Source organism: Aphis gossypii, chromosome X (assembly GCF_020184175.1).
Source record: "Aphis gossypii isolate Hap1 chromosome X, ASM2018417v2, whole genome shotgun sequence".
NCBI lineage: Eukaryota > Metazoa > Arthropoda > Insecta > Hemiptera > Aphididae > Aphis > Aphis gossypii.
This window is the reverse complement of record NC_065533.1, coordinates 59425938-59449796: the sequence shown is the minus strand read 5'-3', so window position 1 is coordinate 59449796 and position 23859 is coordinate 59425938. Positions and strand designations below refer to the sequence as shown.

The window sequence follows — 23859 nt, the reverse complement described above, 5'->3', positions numbered from 1 at the left end:
TCTTCATTCGTTATCAATTTTCCATCGTTGTCCTTGACCATATGAGTTTGAGCTTTAAATCCTTCCTTTATCGATCTGCATTTTTTGAAGAACAACCTTGGGTTGAGCCTATGTTCTTCTATTTTTTGAATAAGTCTTTTTTCCGCTTGTCTTTTTTCCTGTCTCAATATTTTGCTTGCAGCTTTTTTGTTTTTAACAAATTCCTCTATATTGTCAGGAGATGGGTCTTGTATCATTTTTAATCTTGCTTCTGCGCGTCTTTCTATGGCTTCCTTACACCGTTCATTAAACCATGAATTCTTACCGTTGAATGTGTTTTCTTTTTTAAATACTTCAGCTGATTTGTTTATTGAATCTTTAACTATGTTCCAAGTTTCTTCAGGGTTTTGCTCTGTATTTTGAGATGTTTTCATTAGTTCATTATTTAGTATTCCTCGGTATGATTTCACTTTCTCTCGATCCTTAGTGTTTTCCATTTCCAGGCGGGTTCTACTTTTTAGTCTTTTCTGCTTCCAACTATTAGCCAGTTTAGTTCTAAATGATGATATGACCAGGTAGTGATCTGTGTCTCCATCAGCTCCTCTATAACTTCTAACTTGTCTTACACTAGATCTGTATCTCTTATCTATAAGTATATGATCGATCTGACTTTTAGTTCTTCCATCTGGAGATACCCAAGTTTGTTTGTAAATTTCTTTACGTTGAAACTGGGTACTACTTATAACTAATCCTTTGGTTGAGGCAAAGCTGATTAATCTTAGTCCGTTATTATTGCTTTCACTATGCATACTTTCTTTCATTTTCGTATACGAATGGAAAATAGTATTCACAAAACATTTATATTCTTATACGAATCTGTGATCCGTATGGGAATAATTTTCCCATGATGAACAGCGGCAACGTCGCAATTTTTTATTTTTATCATGGAAGAAAAAACTATTTGTATTGTTGTACTTAACATTTCCCGCGTTTCATTAAGTTTTTTCTGTTTTGACCGTTAATTGGATTTTTTTTCAAAATGTCGGTAGAAAAAAGATTTAAGTCTAAGTCGGTGACAAACGACCAAAATCAGCCATGGTCGATTTTATGAAAAACCACGAGGAATTGGCTAAAGGGAAACATTCCTCTACCTTCACACAAGCCATAGCCAGGCAACAGTGGGAAGATTATCGGGAGTATTAAACTCAATTCCGGGCCCTATAAAAGACTGGAAGGCCTGGCGCCGGGTAAATTAAAAATGTTTAAGTAACTTCCACAAATTAATTTTACATAAAGGCATAAAGCTGCACACTTGTCTTATTGAATAAACATATATAATATTATATAATTATAGGTATCTATTTAATAAATATACATATTTGACTTATACATTTAGTCTAACTTTTATTCATGTTAAAAGTATCTATTTAACTATTTTTTGTTGCATCATTTTGTTAGGAACCTCTGATATAAAGGAGTATAGAGTATAGATTATTTAAAAGTTTTTTGTTATGTATAAGAATTCCATGAACTGGTTGCCCAGCGAGCAGACCGGGCAGCAAGGAATTTGTTGAGACAAGCATTTTGGATGAATATCGAGCCCGGCCTGCCGATGGACGCCTTTTCAGTAGTGTTAAGACAGTGCTAGTGTAGAGTATAGAGTTAATGTGCGGAACCTCATTTAAATTGTATGCAGATCATCTTTTATTATCAATAAATACTTTTATTCATTTTTTTCGGTAAATGGTGTTATTTCTTCGCGTGGCGTACCGTTCAAAACAAATACACAATTGAGTACCGGAACACAGTACGCACTCAAAAATTTACCTAAAATGGCATTTAATGTATTTTAAATTTATATTACACTTTAAATTAGATTAGTACAGTACACATAATACAATAATAACATACTTATACTAATATTACTAATATATATAATAATATAATATACTATTACTAAATTATTACCAGATGTTAAGACAAAATATAGGATTTATTGTTAAGGTCAGTATGGATTAACTATAACATTACTGTTTACTAATAAAACTCTTACATAAATACTTATTTACATAGTGCATTTTTCATAATATAAAAAAATATACAAAATAAATATGATTGAAAAAAAAAAGTACAATGATATAATAATACACAATTATAATTCGTTATATATAATTATAGACATGGCAAGATCTAAAGGCTGATGCTAAAAAAAAACAGGCACAAATAAATAAAAATTTAAAAGGTACTGGAGGCGGGCCATCAACAGCTGGATCACTTGATAGTTTAAGTGAAACGGTGGTTGGTATGATAGGTGTAGTGCCTATTTCTGGGGACCCTTTAATTACGGATTATCCAATTTGTTTTGACTTTGATTCCCCAAACAGGTAATTTATTTTAATAATATTAATATAAAGAGTTATTCGAATTAATTTACAGTTAACTAATTAGATACTATGTTATAGACAACAAAACCAACCATTAGTTATCAATGTACCAAATAATGAAAAATTAGATGAATTGGATTCAACAAACATGTAATATAACAACATTTTAACTTAATAATAATAGTGATATGTACTGTCCCTGAATTTTTTCATTACATTTGTTTTAAAAATATTGTAGAACAACAGTTACATGACATGAATAATGCATGTAATTATTCACAAAAAAAAAAAAAATAAAAATTTCACTTTCATTCTACAATTATTATAAAAGACAGAGTTAAAGTATAATTTAAGAAAGATCAGGGGTTACTTATGAGTCAGTATTGGACATGAGTAAAATAACAATTTATTTAAATTTAAATTGTGGTGTTGAGATTTAATTTCAAATATAAGATATTAAACATGTTAATAGTAGGATACAGTACATGTTAATTTTGCATGATCCAAACACTTTTAACATTTACTAATTTTTCATTTTTAGTTTAGTCACTGATTCATTAATCGCTAAAAAAGCATTAGAGATACAAAAATCTCCCAGTTTTATGGATGTATCAAAGTATAATTTACATTTAATGTGTAATTAGATCTAAAAATGTATTAAAATGTTTTATTTTTGTTTTTTAAAGTGATGCTCTTATAAATACCGAAAAGGCGGAATCTAGTCGAGGTGTAAGCGTTCTTTGGAAAATAAAAACCAAGAACCAGACCAAAGGCAAGTGTTCCGTACTGATATTATTAGTATTTTCAATATATTATAAAATACATAATAAACCAAAAAAATTTTAAATTAATTAAACGCTCATAAAAGTACATTATACATTTTAATAATTCAATTTAATTAATTTTATAGTACATTTTGATGTATTCTAATTGCAAAAAAAAATATTAATTATTTTAGTGGAAAGAAATGAAACAAAAAAAAAACAGATTAGATAGAACGGTAACTGCTGTAGGGGTGTTGGGCGAGGCGAGCAATGAGCGAAATGAAATGCTGAAAAATTATTATGAAGCCAAACTAAAAACCATTTAAAAACAATGGAAAAACTTAAAGAGAGATCAGTCATTGCAAAAGAAAAAATTGCCAATGCACTTCAAAAATTAATAACTGGGACTGATGAAAATGAATAAGATCTTTAATTATTACCTAAACCTTTTCTTTTTTTATTTTTCTTATAATGATAATATGTCTTTTTCTATTTCTTAATACCTAATATATCTATATCTACACTAACTGAATAAACTTACCTAACTAAATCTACCATAGAAAAATGATTAGTTACTTATATTTAAAATACTAAAAATTCCTAGCTAAAATATTTAAATTATAAATTTTTCATTACAATAGATATCAATTTCTCATATTTTTTTCAAAGTATGGCTTACAAGGAGTTGTAGTTTGTAGATTGCACACATATTGTTACAATTCCTCCAAAGAAAAATAGTGAATTATATCCAGAACATATCTATGTCAATTGTAAAGGATTTCATTCAATCAATTATCAACTTGTTTGAACATTTTAATTGAGGTATCCAAATACATCCATTGTTCTCACATTTGGAATGAAAGTAACATGAAAACAGTCATGACAAGCTTGCATAATCAAATTTTTACTTCACAATTTTGTTAGGTTGTAAATACTGCAATACCTAAAAAATGGTTATATGTATTAATTAGATAATGACAATTTTCTCATAACTGAAGGAGACTGTGTATGCTTTACAGTCATGATTGTTAACACCATTTTTAAATTTTTAAATTAATACACCAAAATACCAGTTCAACGAGGGTTTACCATGCAACATTCACCATTAAACGCTGTAATGGAGTTTCCAAATTGCATTTTCAGTAATTACACTATTGATTTTATAACATTATAAAATCAATGGCTATACACATATACACACATTAATCTTAACAGAACTTGCATTTATAATTATTGTAACCAAATATCGAGCCAAATATTGTTTAATCATTTAGGTATTGACACTGTCCTCTCCTCAAAGATATAATATTGCATTATTTGCCTTATCAAGGCTTTAAAATAGTATTAATATAAATTGTGTTACAAATTTGAGTATTGAAGAAAACGTACCATTCATTGATGAAGATTTAAGTAGCACAGTAATCCGTGGACAAACCGCGAGGATTTAACTATCCAAACGGCAAACATTGGTATATCACGAGGCGGCTCTCCAATTCAAGAATTCCACAATTTCCATATAATGTAATAAATGACACGATGTGTTTCTGTGTTATAGAGCAGACGCCAGACATTGATGTAACAATAGAGCAACTGATTTACTGATCACACATTTATGAGAGTATGAAGTACCAACTAAAAACAGCCAGAATGCCAGTTCGAACCGATGACACATGACCGGGAAATTACGTCTTAATAGTAGTTAATACACAAACACACACTGCACAACAAAGACACGTATTATATCGCAGTATCGCAACACGTGGTCATGGACAATTCATCAGCCAAACGGTGGAACGGACGAACGTTGTACGCCTACATAGTAACGAAATTACGGAAATATGGAAGACCGAACAATATTGATTGTATATAGTGATTGTACTATACCACAGGGCACAGAATCAATTATACTGCTGACTAGCGGCTACACTGCTGCAGCAGAGCTATGTAGACGGATCATTAATATTGTGCCTTGTGGCGATGTGGTGCAGGGGAAAAACTGTATAGTGTATCGGCCGGTTACTGCTTACACGTCAGGGTGGCCAACGTTGGTACAATGGTGACCAGAATGAATCTAAATAATATGGGATAATATGTACAGTTTAATCAGCTGTGACCTGTGTTATTAATTAGTTATTAAAATTAAGATGAGTGGAGGTAAATTTGTAAAAATATATAATATATCAAAACAATAGTTAGTACTTAGTACTCACATAAAAATAGAATAGAGATTACTCAAGCACAAGTTATTTTAGTTTGTAAAAAGTCTGTTAACAATGTTTTGACGGAAACGAAGGCCGGCCACAAGTTCCGGGTTTTGCCTACTTTGTGACATTTCTTCATTGTCAACAGCTTGGTAAATTCCAAAATCATCATCCTCAACCTCTTCATTAATTAAAGGTACATTTTCTTCAATACACAAATTGTGTAACACAACACATGCCAACACTATTTTTGAAGCCTTGTTGGGTGAATAATGCAGTGTTCGATCTTTGAGAAGACAGCTTTAATAAGTAAACAAAAATATTTGGTTACAATAATATTAATAGTGCCTGATAAGGTTAATGAGTGTATATAATGTGTAGCCATTGGTTTTATTATAATATATAATATTATAAAATCAATGGTACCCTCGATGGTACCTATATAGCTTACCGAAAACGCATTTTTAAAACTCCATTACAGCGTTCGATAGTAGATCTCGCACGACAAAAAACTTCATTGAACCGGTATTCCGGTGTATTAGCTTCGACGTTTAAAAACGGCGTTAACAACCATGGCCGCAAAGCATACCCAGAGTCTCCTTCAGTTAACATAAGAAAATTAGTAAAGTAAAAATAGTTACAAACAATACCTATTGACATTAAAACAACTTTTTAGGTTGTGCAATTTTTACCTAACAAAAAGTATGAAGTAAAACCTCGATCATGCAAGCTTGTCATAAATGTCTTAACGTGACTTTCATTCCATATGTGGGAATCATGGGTAGACCCTGGCCATCGGGCTGACACATTTAAAATACGTAAATTGACATCACATATCTTCAAAAATCAATAGTTCAAACAAATTAATAATTAGTACCTACGTATTTATAACGTATAAAAATGCATAGTTGAATGTAATCGTAAATAAATCAATTATTAATACGTATGCCAATTATCTTATTATGATTTTAATAATACTAACGAGTTGAGTATTAATTGAATGATATCCTTTACGATTGACGTAGATGTGTTCGGGATATAACTCATCATTTTTCTTTGGTGGAGTTATAGCAATATGTGTACAATCAATAACACCAACAACTCCTTGTAAGCCATACTTTGAAAAAAATCTGAGAAATCGATAATCGATATCAAATGTAATAAAAAATCAATGATTTAATTAAATATTAAGCTAAGAATTTTGAGTTGTAGGTACCTAGTACGCACATCATCCAGCTCACTGAAATTTCTAGGAAAATGAACAAATTTATTAAATATGGCCGGATTGGAAAACGCATTTGTCACTTCTTCAATAATCCTACTGACTGAAGGTTGAGACACAGATGCATGTCGATTTTCACCAACATCCATCTGGTAACTTCCAGCAGCAAAAAATCGTAAAGCAATAATAACCTTAAAAAAATTCGTAAAATGCATACAATACCTATTGGCTATTATAAACTTTTTGTTGAACTGTATTATTGTTTATAATAGGTATGTATATTAGTTTATCATTGATAAATTATCAATAATAGTCATCACGACTTATTATGTGCCTATTATAGTCACTTAATAATTATACAGATACCTTGTTATATATACTCATAGCCCCATAGGCTATAATATGCAGTGGCGGCGTTATACGCGGGGGCCAAAGTGGGAAAATGCGCCCTCCCCAAAATTTGATTTTGCCCCTCCATTGCCCCCCTATAACTTAATGTTAAAAATATACAAGTAAATAAATAAATAATAAATTATAATTAATTAATAAAATGGAGGATATTTGAAGTTTAACTGTACCTAGTACATTTGTGATAATAATAAACTAGATATACCTTTTTTTTTATTTTTTTTATTTAGAAATATAACATATCATTATAACCGAAAAATTTTCAGCAATAGATACTTTCTTGAAAATATGGTAACCTAGAAAAAAATTGACAGGTAAAAAACGACTATACAAAAAATGGCAAAAGTCGTAATTTAAATGTTGGTTAATCGCTGCAGCCATCGGGTATCATTGTACTAACAAATCTAACTTAAATATCATTACTTATTTAATAAAGTTATTAACATTACTAAATCAAAACCGTAAGTGCAAAAATTAATATAAATGTAAATAGTTTATTTCCACAAACGTGCTTTTGAATTTATATTTATATTTAGAGACTGCAGCAATTAGTTTAATACATTTTAACCAAAATTAACGTTTTTCACCTTATCGTTTTTTGCCTGTCGTTGTTTTGGGCGAATGTTAGTTCCTACACGATAAAATAAGGTACATATGTAAGTTCCTACACAGTAAAAAACAGGTACACGTGTAAGTTCCTACACTAAGTATATTATAAGTTATCAATCTAATATCAGTTATATCATATTATAATACTTTCATACATTTTAACCCTTTATTCTATATAATATTTTAATAATTACTAATAATAATTCATCATTTATTGTAAAAAATATAAAGCAGTGCATTCTATACAATATTTAATAATAATCTAATAAATATTAGGTATCAATTTAATAATTTTAATATAATAAAACAATAAAAAAAAATATATATTTTATGAGGTTTATTTCTGAAGCTTATAGCTTTAACGTAGTCATATTGATTAATTGTGTTAGTTGAATATTCTTTTATTTTTTGATTTATAAAATTTTTTTTTCGGCATGTTTTTGACTTATTTTAATTACTACTAAATTACTCTCAGTTGTTCTTATTTTTATGTATGTATTAACTTGAAATAATTTGAGAATTTCGATAATTTTAAATATGCGGATGTTGATGATAAAAATTTGAATTAAAATCCGAATGAAAATTTTCGCATGCGTTTGTCGTGGTATTCTATCATCAGAAGATTGTTAAGCCCATATTTTCGGTGGAAAAATACTATTATTTGTAATATAACTAAATTATATAAATTAAATTAGATAGATAGCTTATAAATTATATATTATACAAAATAAAGGGTTAAAATGTATGACAGTATTTTATAGACGTGGATTGATAACTTATAATATATTTAGTGTAGGAACTTACACGTGTACTTTTTTTTACCCTGTAGGAACTTACACATGTACCTGTCTTCCATCGTGTAGGAACTTACACATCACTATGTAGGAATTAACGTATGTAATTGTCTACCTGTTACTCTCGTGTAGGAACTTACGATTCCCCGTTTTTTTCCGTGTAATTTTTTACCGATTTCTGAGTAGCCATACATAAATGCCCCCCAGAAAATATTTTTGCCTGGTATCCCCTCTCAATAAAAAATGTCTGGCCCCTCCACTGCCAAAATAGAGCAGTATAATATAATATAGCCTATATGCTAATTAGGCTATAGTACCCACTACCCTTAACAGAAATCTTGACTCCCTCACCCTCCAAACAATAATATGCAATGCTCTCATTAATTATTAAATATAATTCAATAATATGTTATTATTTCAAGAATATAAAAAAAAAAATAATCGTAATTTTCTTCTACCTATAACTATAGGTACAGTATTTACGATCATTAGTTGCTTATAGTTACCTACCTACACTAAAAAAACTAAATCGATTTTGTCAAAAATGTTTTTAAGTAAATTTCCCGTTTTCCCGATACTTTTAAAATAACTTTGAATTTTAAAATTTGATTCTCAAATGTCGAGCGTATTGAATTTTCTCTCTCATCAGAAAATATGCTGAAGTTTAAAAACAAAGCATTAGGTAAAAAAAAATGTTTACTGACAGAAAAAAAAACCTAATGTAAAATAGGTGAAATATTATATAATTATAATTATATAGTTTCAGAGATCCTTACTTTGCGTTCAATACTGAGTCCTCTAGATGTAGACGGTACATTCATAAAAGGCGTAAGCAAAGTTATAACCCTTTTAGCCAAATTTTTGGACAGCCGATACCTTTTAATGAAATTACGGTCTGACAAGTCTAAGAAAAAAAAAATTAAATATAATAGATACATGTTTATAATAGTGACATAATATTTACCAATAGGCAATAACATAATATAATATAGGTAGTGAATATGAAAGAATGTAATTCACTTTTTTTTTTTTGTGGGGGGAGATGATAGGTGATTATTGATATTTACGATATGTAATATATAATTAGTATTAGATCTTATGCTTATAAAACACGAGGTACCTAGCTTTTAGTCCAACTTAAATACACGTAATAATAGGAGTTTTTTTTCCAAATTGTGCATTTTTACACGCATATCAGATGCCAAATCCCTAGGAAGCATGTTTGTTTAAGTAGGTAATTCTTGAAAATCTGTACCTACACATTCAACGTTTCGCTAATCGCTACGAATTGTATGATATTTTAGAAAAATAAACAAATCTAACTTATGGAAGTACCTATGACTCAACCACCTCGAGTTGAATAAGTTTCAAAAAAGTTTTCAACTTACCTATAAAAGGATCTACTGCTGAATGCTCATGTCTAGGAGCAGCATTGGCATTTTCTTCAACTTGTTCGAGGACTTCCATGCCGGCAAACAATTCATATAAATCCAAATCGTCCATCGTTGGATTTTAAATTTAAAATAATAAAAATCTCAACACAATGAAAAAAACACGTTAAACGGTTAAACTGTAAAAACAAGTCACGGGTGTGCAGGTATACAGTATACACGGTGCGATTGTTAGCATTGTACTGCAATAATGTTTAGGAATGTAATTTTATAACTCGCCAAAATTTAACTTTTTGATATAAAACTATAACTGAGATTTATATATTATAAGTATATCAGAGACGACTTAAACAAGACGATAAGTAAACTATCTGTAGATAAAAACGGTCAACACAATCAACGTTTGATTATGATTTATTTGTGTAGAGCGCAGATTTTTATATGCATTAAAACCAACCAAATATGCGCTAAAAAATCTTAAATACTTATGCATAAATCTAAGCACTAAAATGTTAAAATATGCATGAAAAATAAAAAATATGCATAAAATGATTAACAAAAAAAAAAAAATTAATTTTTGAACATAAGTAAAATAAAGTCAATGTTTAATCATTATCGTAACACTCGTAACCGTTGTTTTCTTATCTTAGTTTACATATTTTATTTACCCGACTATTGATCTAAGTCTTAAGGCAATATTTGGAAAAACCTTTTATTCCTACAAGTATACTTATTAATTTACTTTGATATTAATCGAAACTATAAAAATATAATATTTTTTTCTTATTTTATAACAGACAAAATAGGTAGTTTATATTTAAAAAATGTATAAAAAAAAAAACAAAAAAAAAACATTCAAATATGAAATTAAAATTTTAAAAATAGAAAATTGCAAAATATACAAAAATATGCACTAAAAAAGTTCCTTTTTTTGAGTCATTATGTCATGAAATAATATTGTAATGTTCACTTAGCATAAAAGCATACGAACAACCAAAATAAATGCGCTAACGCATACAAATCCGCGCTTTACTTAGGTTATAGAGCTTATAAAATTATCTATAATTTTTTTCTACGTACATCATGTTACTAATTATTTTTTAATTCAGAATTCTTGATGCAATGAATATTATACTTAAATATTTAAATTATTTACATGATACCATATTTTAATAAACATAAATCATAAATTATGACTTTAAGTCTCGTCATTCAATGTTTAAACCGGAGTTTAAACCATAATCTAAATCTTAAAACCGGTTAAATAACATGAATCCGCATACGGAAACCAATTTTCACATACGGAAACCCATCCGAATCAACCGTGTGAATATTTTTCACATGACATAATTGTATCCGTATACGAAAAAGTGTTTAGAATACGGTTTTTTGGGATCATGTGAAAACTCATGTGAAAACCACGATTTTCGTATACGGATCTTTTTCGTATGAGTTTCTGAATAGCCCCCCTGATCGATCACAGAGCCCCCCCCCTTATAACTAGACTGCATCATCATATTCCCATAGTTGGTAATTACTCCATTCCGTGTCCTTGTGTCTTCGCGCACATAGAGTTGCCTATCCGTGCGATTCGGGCGTAGGTCAAGGTTAGTGTTATATTATTGCGGTCATTATTATTATTATTGTGCGCGAACACTACCTATAATAGTTGTCATATCTAAACCCACGTGTATGGTTTTAATAAAATATTTCGTTTAAACATTTTTATATATTATTAATGTGAACTTTAAAGTGTGTTTATTATTATAAGTTTCAAAATGTTTAATATTTTTAATATGAAAAAAAAAAAACAAAAAAATAATCACTCTACAGAAGATAAAATATTCCTGGATCTTCTAGTCAAAGTTCATCTTGTGAATTGACTTCAAAATTATAGCAGGCACTTACAGGAATGTATATAGTAAATTAATTGAGATGCTCTGCTCAGCGCAATAGTGGTCTATCTTACTAAGGATATTTTCTTTAAGGATTAAATTTTTATTTTTATTGAAAACAATTTATACCAAAATAAGCCATTTTTTTCATTTATGATTTATTTTTACTGCATATTTCAAACAAACATGTATTGTTAATTATTTTTTTAGATTTTATGAAATAGGCCATTATACTTTACTTTATTTGGTAGAATTTTATAATAAATAAGTTTTTTCCATCTATTTTTGTTTTAAAGAACTTGATGAATTGCCACAGTAAAATTTAAACATTGCATCAAATTCTGATTTAACCGACTTAGGTATATTGGATACTGGATCATGTCGCCCTATTCTCTCTGTAAGTTTCTTTTTATAGTATTTTAAGTTACTTATTTATTTTAACTTTATCGGCATAAAAATATATACCTTCTTATGGACCTGATAACTTTATTTTGATCTTAGACTTACATAAAAACAAAATTTGGAAAACGGTATAGGTCATTCCAAAGTGAATGGTTTAAAAATATTATGAATGGTTAGAGTGCAGCATTAAATGTAATGCTGCATTTTGTTTCGTTTGTTGCATGTTTAATACTAGCAATTTTGAAGACATATGGATAAAAACTGGATGTAACAATTGGCAAAAAGTAAGTTATTATTTCTTTTAATCAATGTGTGGACTCCTACCTATAATTATTATTTTATTTTTTAACTAAGCAATTCAATCAATATAAAAATAAAAAAATACATGATAAAATATATATTATTTAGTCTGTTAACAAATAAACTTCATTATTATTACCTAATTAAATTTTAAATTAACTGTCTTTTTCAGTTTATTGTAAAAATAGGAAAACATTAAAACTCTGATGTTTATAAAACTAATTTAACAAAGATGGTTGCATATAAAACAAGTAAGCAATCAGGTTCCATTATAGCCAAATTATCAGATGCTCATCACAATTAAATTGTAGAAAATAGAGCTTATATGGCCCAAATAATTGAAATTGTTTTATATCTTGGTAAACAAGGTGTAGCATTTTGGGGACACTCTGAGAAATGTGATTCTTTAAATCAAGGTAATATAATATTAATATAAAAAATAATAAAACTTGATTTCATTAAGTAATAAATTATAGGTAATTTCAAAGAACTATGCAATGTGTTTTCAAAATGCGTTCCAAATTTTAAAAGTCATTATGATGTAAAAATCAATCACACTAGTTGGAAAGTCCAAGAAGAAATAATACAAATAAGTGCTGATTATGCTAGGGAAAAAATAATTAATGAAATTAAAAATACTGTTTTTTTTTGCTATTATGGTTGATGAAGCCAGGTAAACTAAATAATTTTTAACATTTGCCTGTAATCTGTTTTTTTTTTTTTATAAAATATTTAAATCAAATTAACATTAATATAGATCTCATAAACAAGAACAGTTGAGCATCTGTATTAAGTATGTTGTTAGTTTTGATATTGTAGAAAGATTGTTGGAGTTTGTGGATGTCTCCAGTGGACAGGACGCTAACCATATTGTTGCAGCCATTTTCAAATGCTTTGAAAAATTAAACATTAATATGAACACTTTATACATCGTTGCTGTCATATGATGGAGCGAGCGTTATGACGGGTTGTCTTGGAAGAGTACAAGCTAAAATCAAAGAATATTACCCTTGTGCAATTTATACACACTGTATGGCACATCGATTGAATTTAGTTGTTGTGGACATGTGTAAAGGAATCAAAGTATGTACTCCATATTGCAATCCATAATTTTATTTATATACATTTATAGAATTACTTTTTAAATATTTTTGTAGATTGCTCGAAGTGTTTTTAATACTCTTGAGTCTGTTTATGTACACTTTTCTCGTCCATCCAATAATACCGAGTTGGTTAAAATACAATTACAATTAGGGTTAAAGAAAGGAAACATTCTCAGAGTGTGTGATACACGTTGTGTTTGTAGATACAAGAATTGTGAATCGATGTTAACAAATTATTCTGCAATTCTAAATTTTTTAATCAATGAAGTGGACACTCAAGCAGATAAAGATGTTGTTGAAGCTATAGGTAATGCAAATTGAGTGATATTTTAATATCTATAATAATTGAAAATTATAACTTTATTATTTGTTATAGGTATTCTAAATCAGATTCTAAAGTGTCAATTCCTTATTGTTATTATTATACTAAAAGAAGTTTTGGGAATTATAAATATTTTAAGTACTTCTTTACAATCTAAAACAGCAACTTTAGGTAAAACAAGAAATATTGTCAATGGGGTCATCCAATCATTTATATGATTAAGGTCTGATGATGAATTTTCAAAATTATGGTTAACTATTGTAGAGCTAGCTGAGAAACATAATATATCATTAGAAGTTCCTCAAATTGATTTGTTTAAAATAAAATCATATTTATTCACAATTGTTTATGGAAAAAAAATTAAATTATTGTTAATGGTTATAAAGGATTAAAACGTGGACAAACTCAACCGATTCATTTAATGGACTTCCATTTGGAAACAACAACAGGTGCTGAACTAGATGATCAAATTAGTGCTTCAGATTCAGTAGAATTGTATTGGAGACGCCCAGTTTACTTTCCTATAATTGACACTATTATAAATAACTTAAATTTCAGATTTTTCGAAGAAAGTCTTGAAATGGATAGTTTGATTGATTATTTTGTGAAAATGGACTATGAAAAAAGTCAATACTTCATAAATTATTACAAAGTGTGTTATATCACAATTCAAGTGATTTATGTATGTAATTATAATGATATATTATTAAATTTTTATTTAAGGATGTTATGTGTATCAACTTGGATTTATTAAAAGCGGAAATGCTTATTTTAAAGAACTGTCTACCTTCTAGTTATAATCATAATATAGATACTATTAAAGATATTTGTAAGAAGGCCACATTTCCAAATGTATTTAAATTGTTACAAGGCTCTTACAATTCCAGTGAGTTCTGCTACGTGTGAGAGAAGCTTCTCAATGCGTCGTTTAAGAAACTGGTTAAGAGCAAGTATGGAACAACAGCGGTTCACAAATTTATCAATTTTAAACATCGAAAGAGGCATTGTTTACAAAATTAGTTCTTCAGAAATACTAGAAAAGTATTCTACTAAGAATAGAAAATTATTATTAGTATAAAATAATATTATTATGTATAATAAATATGTATATATTCCATTTAAACTTTATTTTTATTTTTATCACTTAAACAAATTATATACTATAACTTATGTATTTATAAGGTATATTATAGCTTTTATACTTAAATATTAGTGTGCTTATGGTTTTATAGTGTGGATTGGAATGATTATTATAATTATAAAATTGTTGTATGGTAGGTTTTTGGGGGTGGGGGGCTTGCCCCCACGGGCCTGTGTCCTCTGCATAATTTTAGCACCCCTAGTGTTTGGCCTCTAGTTGTGCCTATGGAGGCCCGCCAAAGCTGAGTACGGCCCTGAGTAGAATATATCAATTTAATTAATTTGCTTTAAATAAATCAATATAAATTAATTAAGTGATATTATACTTGACGATTTAAAATAAAGAACTCTTAGAAAATCAAATATAAATATTAGTTTTTATTATTTTTTAGTTCATTACATAAAAACACGCGCACGACCACCCAGGCCCTAATTATAATTCATTAATTAAAGAATTCATATACCTAATTATTTGAATTTATGGAATTAGTTAATCATAGTATTATTCTATGTCTAATACTTGTTATACATAGTGGCGTGGAGTGGAGCCATCAGTGATGTAAGCAACGCTACTTATATGCACACCACGCCACTGAGTCTTATACTACTTTAAAAACTTGTTGCAATCTAATAATTAATTATTTTAATAAAAAATAAAATCAATATGTGTATATTTTAACACAGGCGTAGCCAATGGGTCGCAGGGTAGTGACTGCATACCCAAAAACCATAGGATTAAATACACAATAAGTGTCATTTTTGTAGGTAGCAGTGTATTTTGTTATCATTGCAATTTTGAAATAATAATTACTAATCAGGTCGTAGAATGCTGATAAGCAGGGCTAGGATTTGTGTGCAACAGCATTTTTTTTTTTGCTAATTAAATGAAATTTAAGTAAGTAATGTCCGCGATTTATATTATTGTGAATTTGTGATGAAAATAGTACTACTTTTATTTTGCATGTTTTTGCATATTTAGTATGATCGTATTTATTGTATTTAAGCAGATAATAACTAAACTGGTCAAAGTCTATAACTTGGTTTTTTGTCAAATATAAATTTTATTTTTATAAATACAATAATCCTATGATACAATAAACTATGTACGTTCGCCGATCATTTATAAGTATTCGAAAATTTAAAAAAATATGTTGTCGTAGCATAATTCACATATTTCTACTATTGAATGAGAATTATAAATTGTATTGCTAAAATAATAATTACCTAATGCACTAGAATAATAAATAAATAATTTATTTTTTAATCTTAATTACAAGTATTTTATAACAATCAGCTAATTACTGATGTTTTTCAATAAATAAATATATTTTTTGTAACTATATTTACGTGTGTGAAGTTGGGTGACCAAAGCTAGGTGACTGTTTTTTTAGACGAATAGTGATAAGAAACCTTGTATGTGTTGCTGCATTATGTTTAATTCCTGGCACCAAACATTTATATTGCCATTTCTAAGTTACTTCACCGTTATAAAACACAAGATGTCGCACTATGTCATGTAATAATTATCTGTTTTAAAAGTATATTATAAATAATATTACCACGATAATTATACCGAACATATTGTCATCATACATACATTATGATTTGTAACAAACCAATAATAATAGAAACTAGAAAGTTAGGTTATAACTTATTAATCTCTCCATAGTCGGCGCATAGTCCATAATATAATACACGTACTAAGTTCTAACAATATACGTTGCCATGTTGTTTAAAAGTTTAAAGATACTGTGGTATAACCATTATTTGGAAATGTAAGTATTTTCTTAGTTATTTAATTATCTAGTTGTATTTTATTTAAGTGCATTGTAATATTTCGTTTAACTATCCACATAATGATTGTTAATGCAAACGAAAAATATCCACAACTACATTATCTGTTTGATACCAATTATTTGAGCCTCCCTCAATATTTTATAGAGATCTATGTAGTTATTAGATATATTGTAGGCACATTAAGAAGATGGATGGACATTTTGAGCTTAGAAAACTAATGTATTACATATTCAAGTTATATTCTATAAACTTAAAAAAATAATCTTAATGATTTTAACAGGTTTAAAAATAACAGAAACTGTTTCTTTATGTTTTAAGGTAATATTGTATTTGATTTATATTTTTCAATATTAATTACTAATTATATTAGATACACTCAAACAATTAAAAATATTATAATAAATTATTTTTAAAATCAATACCTACACTATTTAAATAGTTAATGCATTTAATTATTAAGATTGATTCTGGATTTTAATTGGCTTCAATATTAACATCTCATATAAAAGTACTTATGTATTTCTCTGTCAATAAATAGCTATAGAAATAATAAAATTAATATTTTATACATATAAACATTATTGTAGGTGCTGATAAATTTTTATATAATATAATATAATTAATGCTTAAGTGTATGTCGTCATATCCAGACGTATGATTGTTTATATTTGAAATACCTTTGTTATTGTAAAAAAAATTTGGTACTGCCGAGTACCAGAAGTAATGACAAAAATATTTATATAAAGTTTATTATTTGATAGGTATGAATCATAATATCTAGTCACAGTTCTAATCATTGAAGGAGTGTTTATGTTTTGAGTATTTCAATCCACAAGCTGTTGCAAAATAAGTTGAATGACAAGATTTCCATTTATGAAGGTCTAGAAACAAGTAAATATAATCTGTTCTCTTAGAATATAATTTCTCAATATATTTATTTTTCTCATCTGTTTTCAGGTTTCATGCAGTCTACTGTCTACATTCACTATTATACACAAGATAGCAATATTTAATTATCATCACTCAGTGTTATTGGATCCTTTTTAGGCTTAAATCCTTATTTTAATTATTAAAATCATACCTGTCTAATATTTTTTGTTTAAATATGCAATATTTGAAAAAGTGACAATCGTCAGCACATGTATTACAATATTTGTACAATATGAAGATTTTTATTAAAATTAGTGTTTGTTTTCCTAGTAATAATAATTTGTAAACGATTCATACTTTTTTTTCAATTTAAAATAATCATGTCTTTAATATGTTTGTATTTTTATAATATTGTGTTGTATTTGTACATGTGTGTCAGTGTCGCATTGTCACAAGTTTAATGATGATTTCTTAAAGTGTAAAATATTATTGTATGCAGTAATATTTATTGTTAATTACATTAATTAAAATGTATGTATTTACAGGCACAAGTGATCCAGGTTTTTATTCAAGTTTTCTAATCTGTATTTCTCCGATTTTTTCCTCTGTTCCTCGCGCTTTCAATTTGGTTTTCCGCAGTTTTTTCCTTGCGAATTCACTTCGGTGTTTCTGCGGTATTCTTCAAGTGTTAATTCTAAACATTTAATTGTTAGAAATATTTACTATTCGAATTATTCCTCGTGTTTTCAATTTTGTTATTATACAGTGTTCATTATAAACATTTAATTGTTAAATATATAATATTTTTATTTTTATTGTGTTTTATTTTTAACATTGTTTTTATTTCATTTAATTTTAATTTTTTTATTTCGTTTAATTTTAATTTTTTAGTTTAAGTTGTAGTTTGTTGTAGCTGTCCGAGGAGTATAGACTCTGACAGCTTTAAGTGTCGACGAATTACTGTTTCAGACACAAAACCGTCGACGAATTACTGTTTCAGACGTTCAAAACTGTCGACGAATTACTGTTTCAGACACAAATGTCGACGAATTACTGTTTCAGACAATTAAAAGTGTCTAAGAATTACTGTTTCAGACAATCAAAAGTGTCTAAGAATTACTGTTTCAGACAATCAAAAGTGTCTAAGATTACTGTTTCAGACAATCAAAAGTGTCTAAGAATTACTGTTTCAGACAATCAAAAGTGTTAAGAATTACTGTTTCAGACACTGTAAAGTAATAATTTATAAGGTTAAAATGAGTTTAAAAGATAAATTGAAAGAGGTAGCTCATTATATTAACACCGAATATCCAGAATTAAATTTTGAGAATGTCTCGGTTTCAGATAGTTGTGTAAGTAATATTTGCATGACCATTTTTAAGAAAGGTAATGATCACAATTTGAAAAAATCTATAGTGAATGCTATTAAAAGAAAAAATTCATCTCTTCGAAAGTGTATTGAAACTATGAACTGTGATGTTATAGCTAATAAATAGAATTTAATAATAATAAAATAATAAAATGTATGAGTATTGTAATTACACGGCTAACGATTTTGTAAATTATAATTACACAACTCTATCCATATGTAGACACATTAAAGTTACAATAAATAAAGTTAACAGATATAAAGTGTACAAACAATGTAAAAAGTATTTCAATCTGTCATCATCGTGTTTACAAATGGATAACACAGACAATATAATTGATACAAATAGTTTTTTTTTTAATGAAAACTCTGATATTTTTAAAAATTGTACTTCTTATACTGTGCACACAGAGTCTGAACTTTTGCATAATGACAATGATATATCATTTGAATATACAAATTCATCGGCAGAAATTGATTTCATTCAAACTAAGAGAGATCCATTAATACCTAGTAGTACTCCAATTTTACCAGAAAACATGAATGATGAATCTGTGTTTGTTACCCCAAGTAAAATAACAAACGGAAAACATGTACCAAGCCCCCTCAGGAATGCTTATTATAAGAAAACACCTGTAAAGTCTGGCATTGTTCTACCTCTAAAAACAAAAAATCAATTTCCTAAACAGTATGAAAACCATGATTTTGTGTTTTTTGAAGGATCTTTCAAATTTTCATTTGAAGAATGGTCCCTTATGAACTATACAAACTTCAAAAGTCAAACCCGTTTGGACAAAACAAAATATCCTATTATGTTCAGAAAGCGCATTAGAACTGTGAACAATACATGTGTTATTAATGCGAAAATGGTCAGATATTTTAAAAGTCATTGCAATGTGTACATGTATTGTAGCCATGAGGGGTGTAAGACTTTTAGGATTAAAGTCCAGCTTGCAAATGGAACGTTCGTAGCAAATGTCTATAGTTCTGGTTTGAATTATCATCACAATCCAGATGATGATGGTCTCACAAATCACGTAAAAGGTTTCAGCGCAGCGATTTGAACAAAGAAGTGCTAAAAAAGACTAAAGCGTTTTCCTTCAGGTCAGACACTGTTGACTTGGCATCACCCACTCAATTGAGTTGTGGCAATTTGCAAGGTATTAAATCAGATGATGTCATTAGAAAAATCAGATCAGAGGCCTTGACTGCTGATGATTATGATAAAGATGATTTTCATGATATTCTATTGATGTGTAACGATAAAGAAAGCAACTTTGTACAGCATGTAGGTATACCGTCTGTACACTGCTATAGTAAAGAACAGTTGGACATACTAAAAAAACTAATTAAAAATCAAAAATCAGTAACTGGTTTTTGGATGCAACTGGTACATTGGTCAGGAAAATTGACAAGAACACCAAAAGAGTACTTTACTATGTTCTAGTGGTAAATGTACCTTTACCTAGGAATTCGAGTGTAACGTGTCCCGTTGTAGAGATGATTAGTTCAGCACACGATATAGTTGCAATTTCACAATGGTTGAACGCTTTCAAAGCATTTGTTTTGAAACACAAACTGCCTTGGCCTGTATTCACAAACATAGTGACAGATTTCAGTTATGCACAAATGAATGCATTGTGTATAGGATGGAATGGTTTTAATTCCATATTTGATTATCTTAACTGGTGTTACAGAGTATTGGTTGAAAATTTTGATGGGTCTAATGTTACTATCATTAACATCTGTGTAAATCATTACACAAAAATCATAGTAAACCATGTATATACATACTTTCAATCTGAGACAAATCACAATAAGACTGTAGAAAAGATGAAAAGAAATAATGTTATCGATTGGATATGTTTACTGTTTAATGCAAAGAGTTTGGAGGATATTGAAAATTGGTTTAAAATATTTTCATTAATATTGTTGTCTCCATGTAGTACAGGAGAAACTAAAAATGCTATTAATACAATGAGAGACAAGTGTAATGTTAACCACCATGTTGAAGAATCAAACAACGAAGGCAGATTATTCAGATGAATAATAAACTACGAATCCGACACAAATCTATGATACTGATGATATCAAACAACGATAATTCGATGATACTGATATATACAGATATAATCATAAGATCCGATAATCGATATGAATAATCGATGAGCGTATATAGTTCTAGTATATCAAAGAACATGTAAAATCTAGCGTTTTGCCCCATTGTTCTGTAAATAATGAAAATATAAGCAATGAATATTACGATGAATCATATTTACACGAGTTTATAGTCAAGTGTGTACCTTTCTTAGCACTGTGGACACCTATTATGAATAATAAACTCAACAATGGCATTGAAATCCGCCAGAGTAATGTAACCGTTGAATCTTGGTTTAAAACTGTAAAAGTTGACATACTTGATGGTGACCGAAGGTGGAAGTGCGGTCGGTTTTTAAGACTTATGAGAGAGCGTGTGATGAATGCACACAAACAAATAAAGTATAATATTAGAAAAAAAACTTGTACGCGTGCATTAGATTTTGACAATGAATCTAGGCAGATAAATACCAAAGTGAATAGGAAAAGAAAAGTCTCAGAAATTTCTAGCCATAACCATTTGGACGCAATAGAAAGTTGGGGAAAAAAAGAGAAACAACACAAACATCTCCAACCCACTAAGTACCGTCCTTTCACAGCCTTGTCGTTAAAAATCCCAAGGTCTTCGATCTCTGTAGCTGATGAAAATAATCTTTCACCCAAAGTGGTCGATGGTATTGAAAGCATTGTGGTCATCAAATGTGACAATGAGACTAGGTTCACTGTTGATGAGCCTTTTAACAACGACGTGGTTGTACATGATTTAAGTAAGCCATTCGACGATAATTGTTTAATGAAATCGATTTCGACACCTGGCAGTTATAAAACTCCGTTTCAACTACCAGTGCAATCTAAAGATTTTCACCAAAATATGCTCCCTAAAGATTTGACATACTATAAACGAATAAAGATGCCAAAAATAAAGACTATCTAGTTGGAAAATATAGTTATTTATTATCTAGTGATAAAAATTGTAACATCATGACCGATCTGCACATCTCAGATTTTGATTCATTATCTGGAAAAAATTGGTTGTGTAACTTTGTTATAGATATTTGTTTGTTGTCGTATGCTTTTAAGCTGGATTTAAAAAACACTCATATTTTATCGTGCAATGATGTGACATGGCTGATGGAAAAAAAAGAAATTGGAGAAGAGTATAACAAAATTACTTTCACTAAGGATAGTATGGTTATTCTGCCATGGTTAGTTAAAAATTCTCACTGGATTATAGTCTTTATAAATTTCAAAGTCAGACAGTGTTATATCATGGACCCGATTAATCCATATGACACAGATGGTCGAATATCTAAAGGTCGTTTCAATAGGGTATTTGAAATATTGAAATCAGATGTTATCTACGGTGATGATACACAACAATGTCCTTTATTAACACCTATTCCATATGCCCTGTTGAAAACGTTCCAAAACAAGAAGATGCATTTAATTGTGGAGTTTATATTATATATTATGCATTTAAAATTATGGACAGTTCTAAGTTCAGTTTAGAGTTTGATCCTAACCTTCACAGAGAATATTTAAAAACTTATCTCTTAGAGAATTCTGAAGATATGACAAATATATGTTTATACTGTAACTGGCACTCTGTCAACCGGATGATGAATATGTAGAATGGGTATCATGTTCTCTGTGTTGTCGCTGGATAGCCATTAATTGCATTCCTAAAGAAAACAGAATTGTTGATTATGCAATTAATGATTTCTTTTGTTTATTGTGTCAAAAATGATGTAACATAAAACAAAAAAAAATAGATAAAATGGATTGAAAAATTATATACAACATATAGACTATAGAGTAATAGCACGTTACAAATTGCATATGAATATTATAACTAAATTACTAATTTTGATTAACTTGACTATTAAGAAAAATTACCTTGTTAAGAACATTAGCTAAATCATAATAAGATAAATAATGATAATGACAAATTTCTGGTACAGTATTGTCTTAATCACTCGAATCTCAAAGGAAATAAAAATGTATTTTTTGAGTATTATACGACACAATTATTATACACAGAATATAATATAAATAATATTACATAGACTTCAAAGGGTAAACAAAAATTTCAGTATTCAGTTATCGAGATTTGACTGCACTAGAAAAGGCTATAACAGATAGCGTAATAAGTAATATTATACGCGTTAAGAAAAAAAAACATGGTTTTGTCAAAAACTCAATTTGTTATTACAACATTTTAAATTGTTTCTAAGATTTAATGTGGAAAAAAAACTAATCATTTGACGAAATTAGCACCAAAAGTTTCTTAAACTAGATATCAAACTAATTTTATTTCAGGTACTTTTAATATAAGGTGAGTCAAACCTAAACAGTAATTTGTATGTCTTTTGATCACAGTCAACAGATATAGCTTTAAAACACAATTTGTAACCACACCAGTCATGCATTTAATTTGTTTATGCATAACTGACAGTCCGCAGTCTGATATTTTAAAGTGGGACGGCATTTAGTGTTTTAATAATTATTAATTTATAATTTATTAATATGTAAGAAGAATTAGTTATTAAAAAAGAACAAAATACCTATATGTTCATATGAAAAAGATAACCTATGGAGAATAACTAAGACCAAGTACTAGACTACAAACTTGATTTTCTATGTTGTTCAGGCCCAAGCAATTTTTTAGCTATTTTATTTTAGAAGTCATCAGTTATAGGTTTAACATATAAATATTAATAAACATTGTAACTGCTATTAAAATAATAATCATTTATATATAACTACATATATATTATTATAAATTATTTCTGCTATTAATAATATATAATAT

General features: G+C 28.6%; 2 protein-coding genes and 2 pseudogenes across 2 annotated transcripts; 2 read left to right on the top strand and 2 right to left on the bottom strand.

The window, feature by feature from the left end:
- The first annotated feature begins 1018 nt into the window (after positions 1-1018).
- Positions 1019-3080, top strand: LOC126551887 (uncharacterized; annotated as a pseudogene).
- Positions 3081-5369: 2289 nt separating this feature from the next.
- LOC126552898 (putative nuclease HARBI1) lies at positions 5370-10617 on the bottom strand. The gene is made up of 7 exons (XM_050208018.1): positions 9750-10617; positions 9138-9265; positions 6545-6741; positions 6311-6458; positions 6021-6165; positions 5780-5927; positions 5370-5628 (listed from the first exon to the last, which is right to left on the bottom strand). Exons 1-7 carry the CDS (start codon positions 9862-9864, stop codon positions 5376-5378), a joined length of 1134 nt encoding a protein of 377 aa, XP_050063975.1. The 5' UTR covers positions 9865-10617; the 3' UTR covers positions 5370-5375.
- Positions 10618-13309: 2692 nt separating this feature from the next.
- Positions 13310-14680, top strand: LOC126552599 (zinc finger protein 862-like; annotated as a pseudogene).
- A 6495-nt stretch (positions 14681-21175) lies between these two features.
- LOC126552598 (uncharacterized) lies at positions 21176-22727 on the bottom strand. Its single transcript, XM_050207309.1, has 2 exons — positions 22661-22727; positions 21176-21859 (listed from the first exon to the last, which is right to left on the bottom strand). Exons 1-2 carry the CDS (start codon positions 22725-22727, stop codon positions 21210-21212), a joined length of 717 nt encoding a protein of 238 aa, XP_050063266.1. The 3' UTR covers positions 21176-21209.
- Between the last annotated feature and the right edge of the window lie 1132 nt (positions 22728-23859).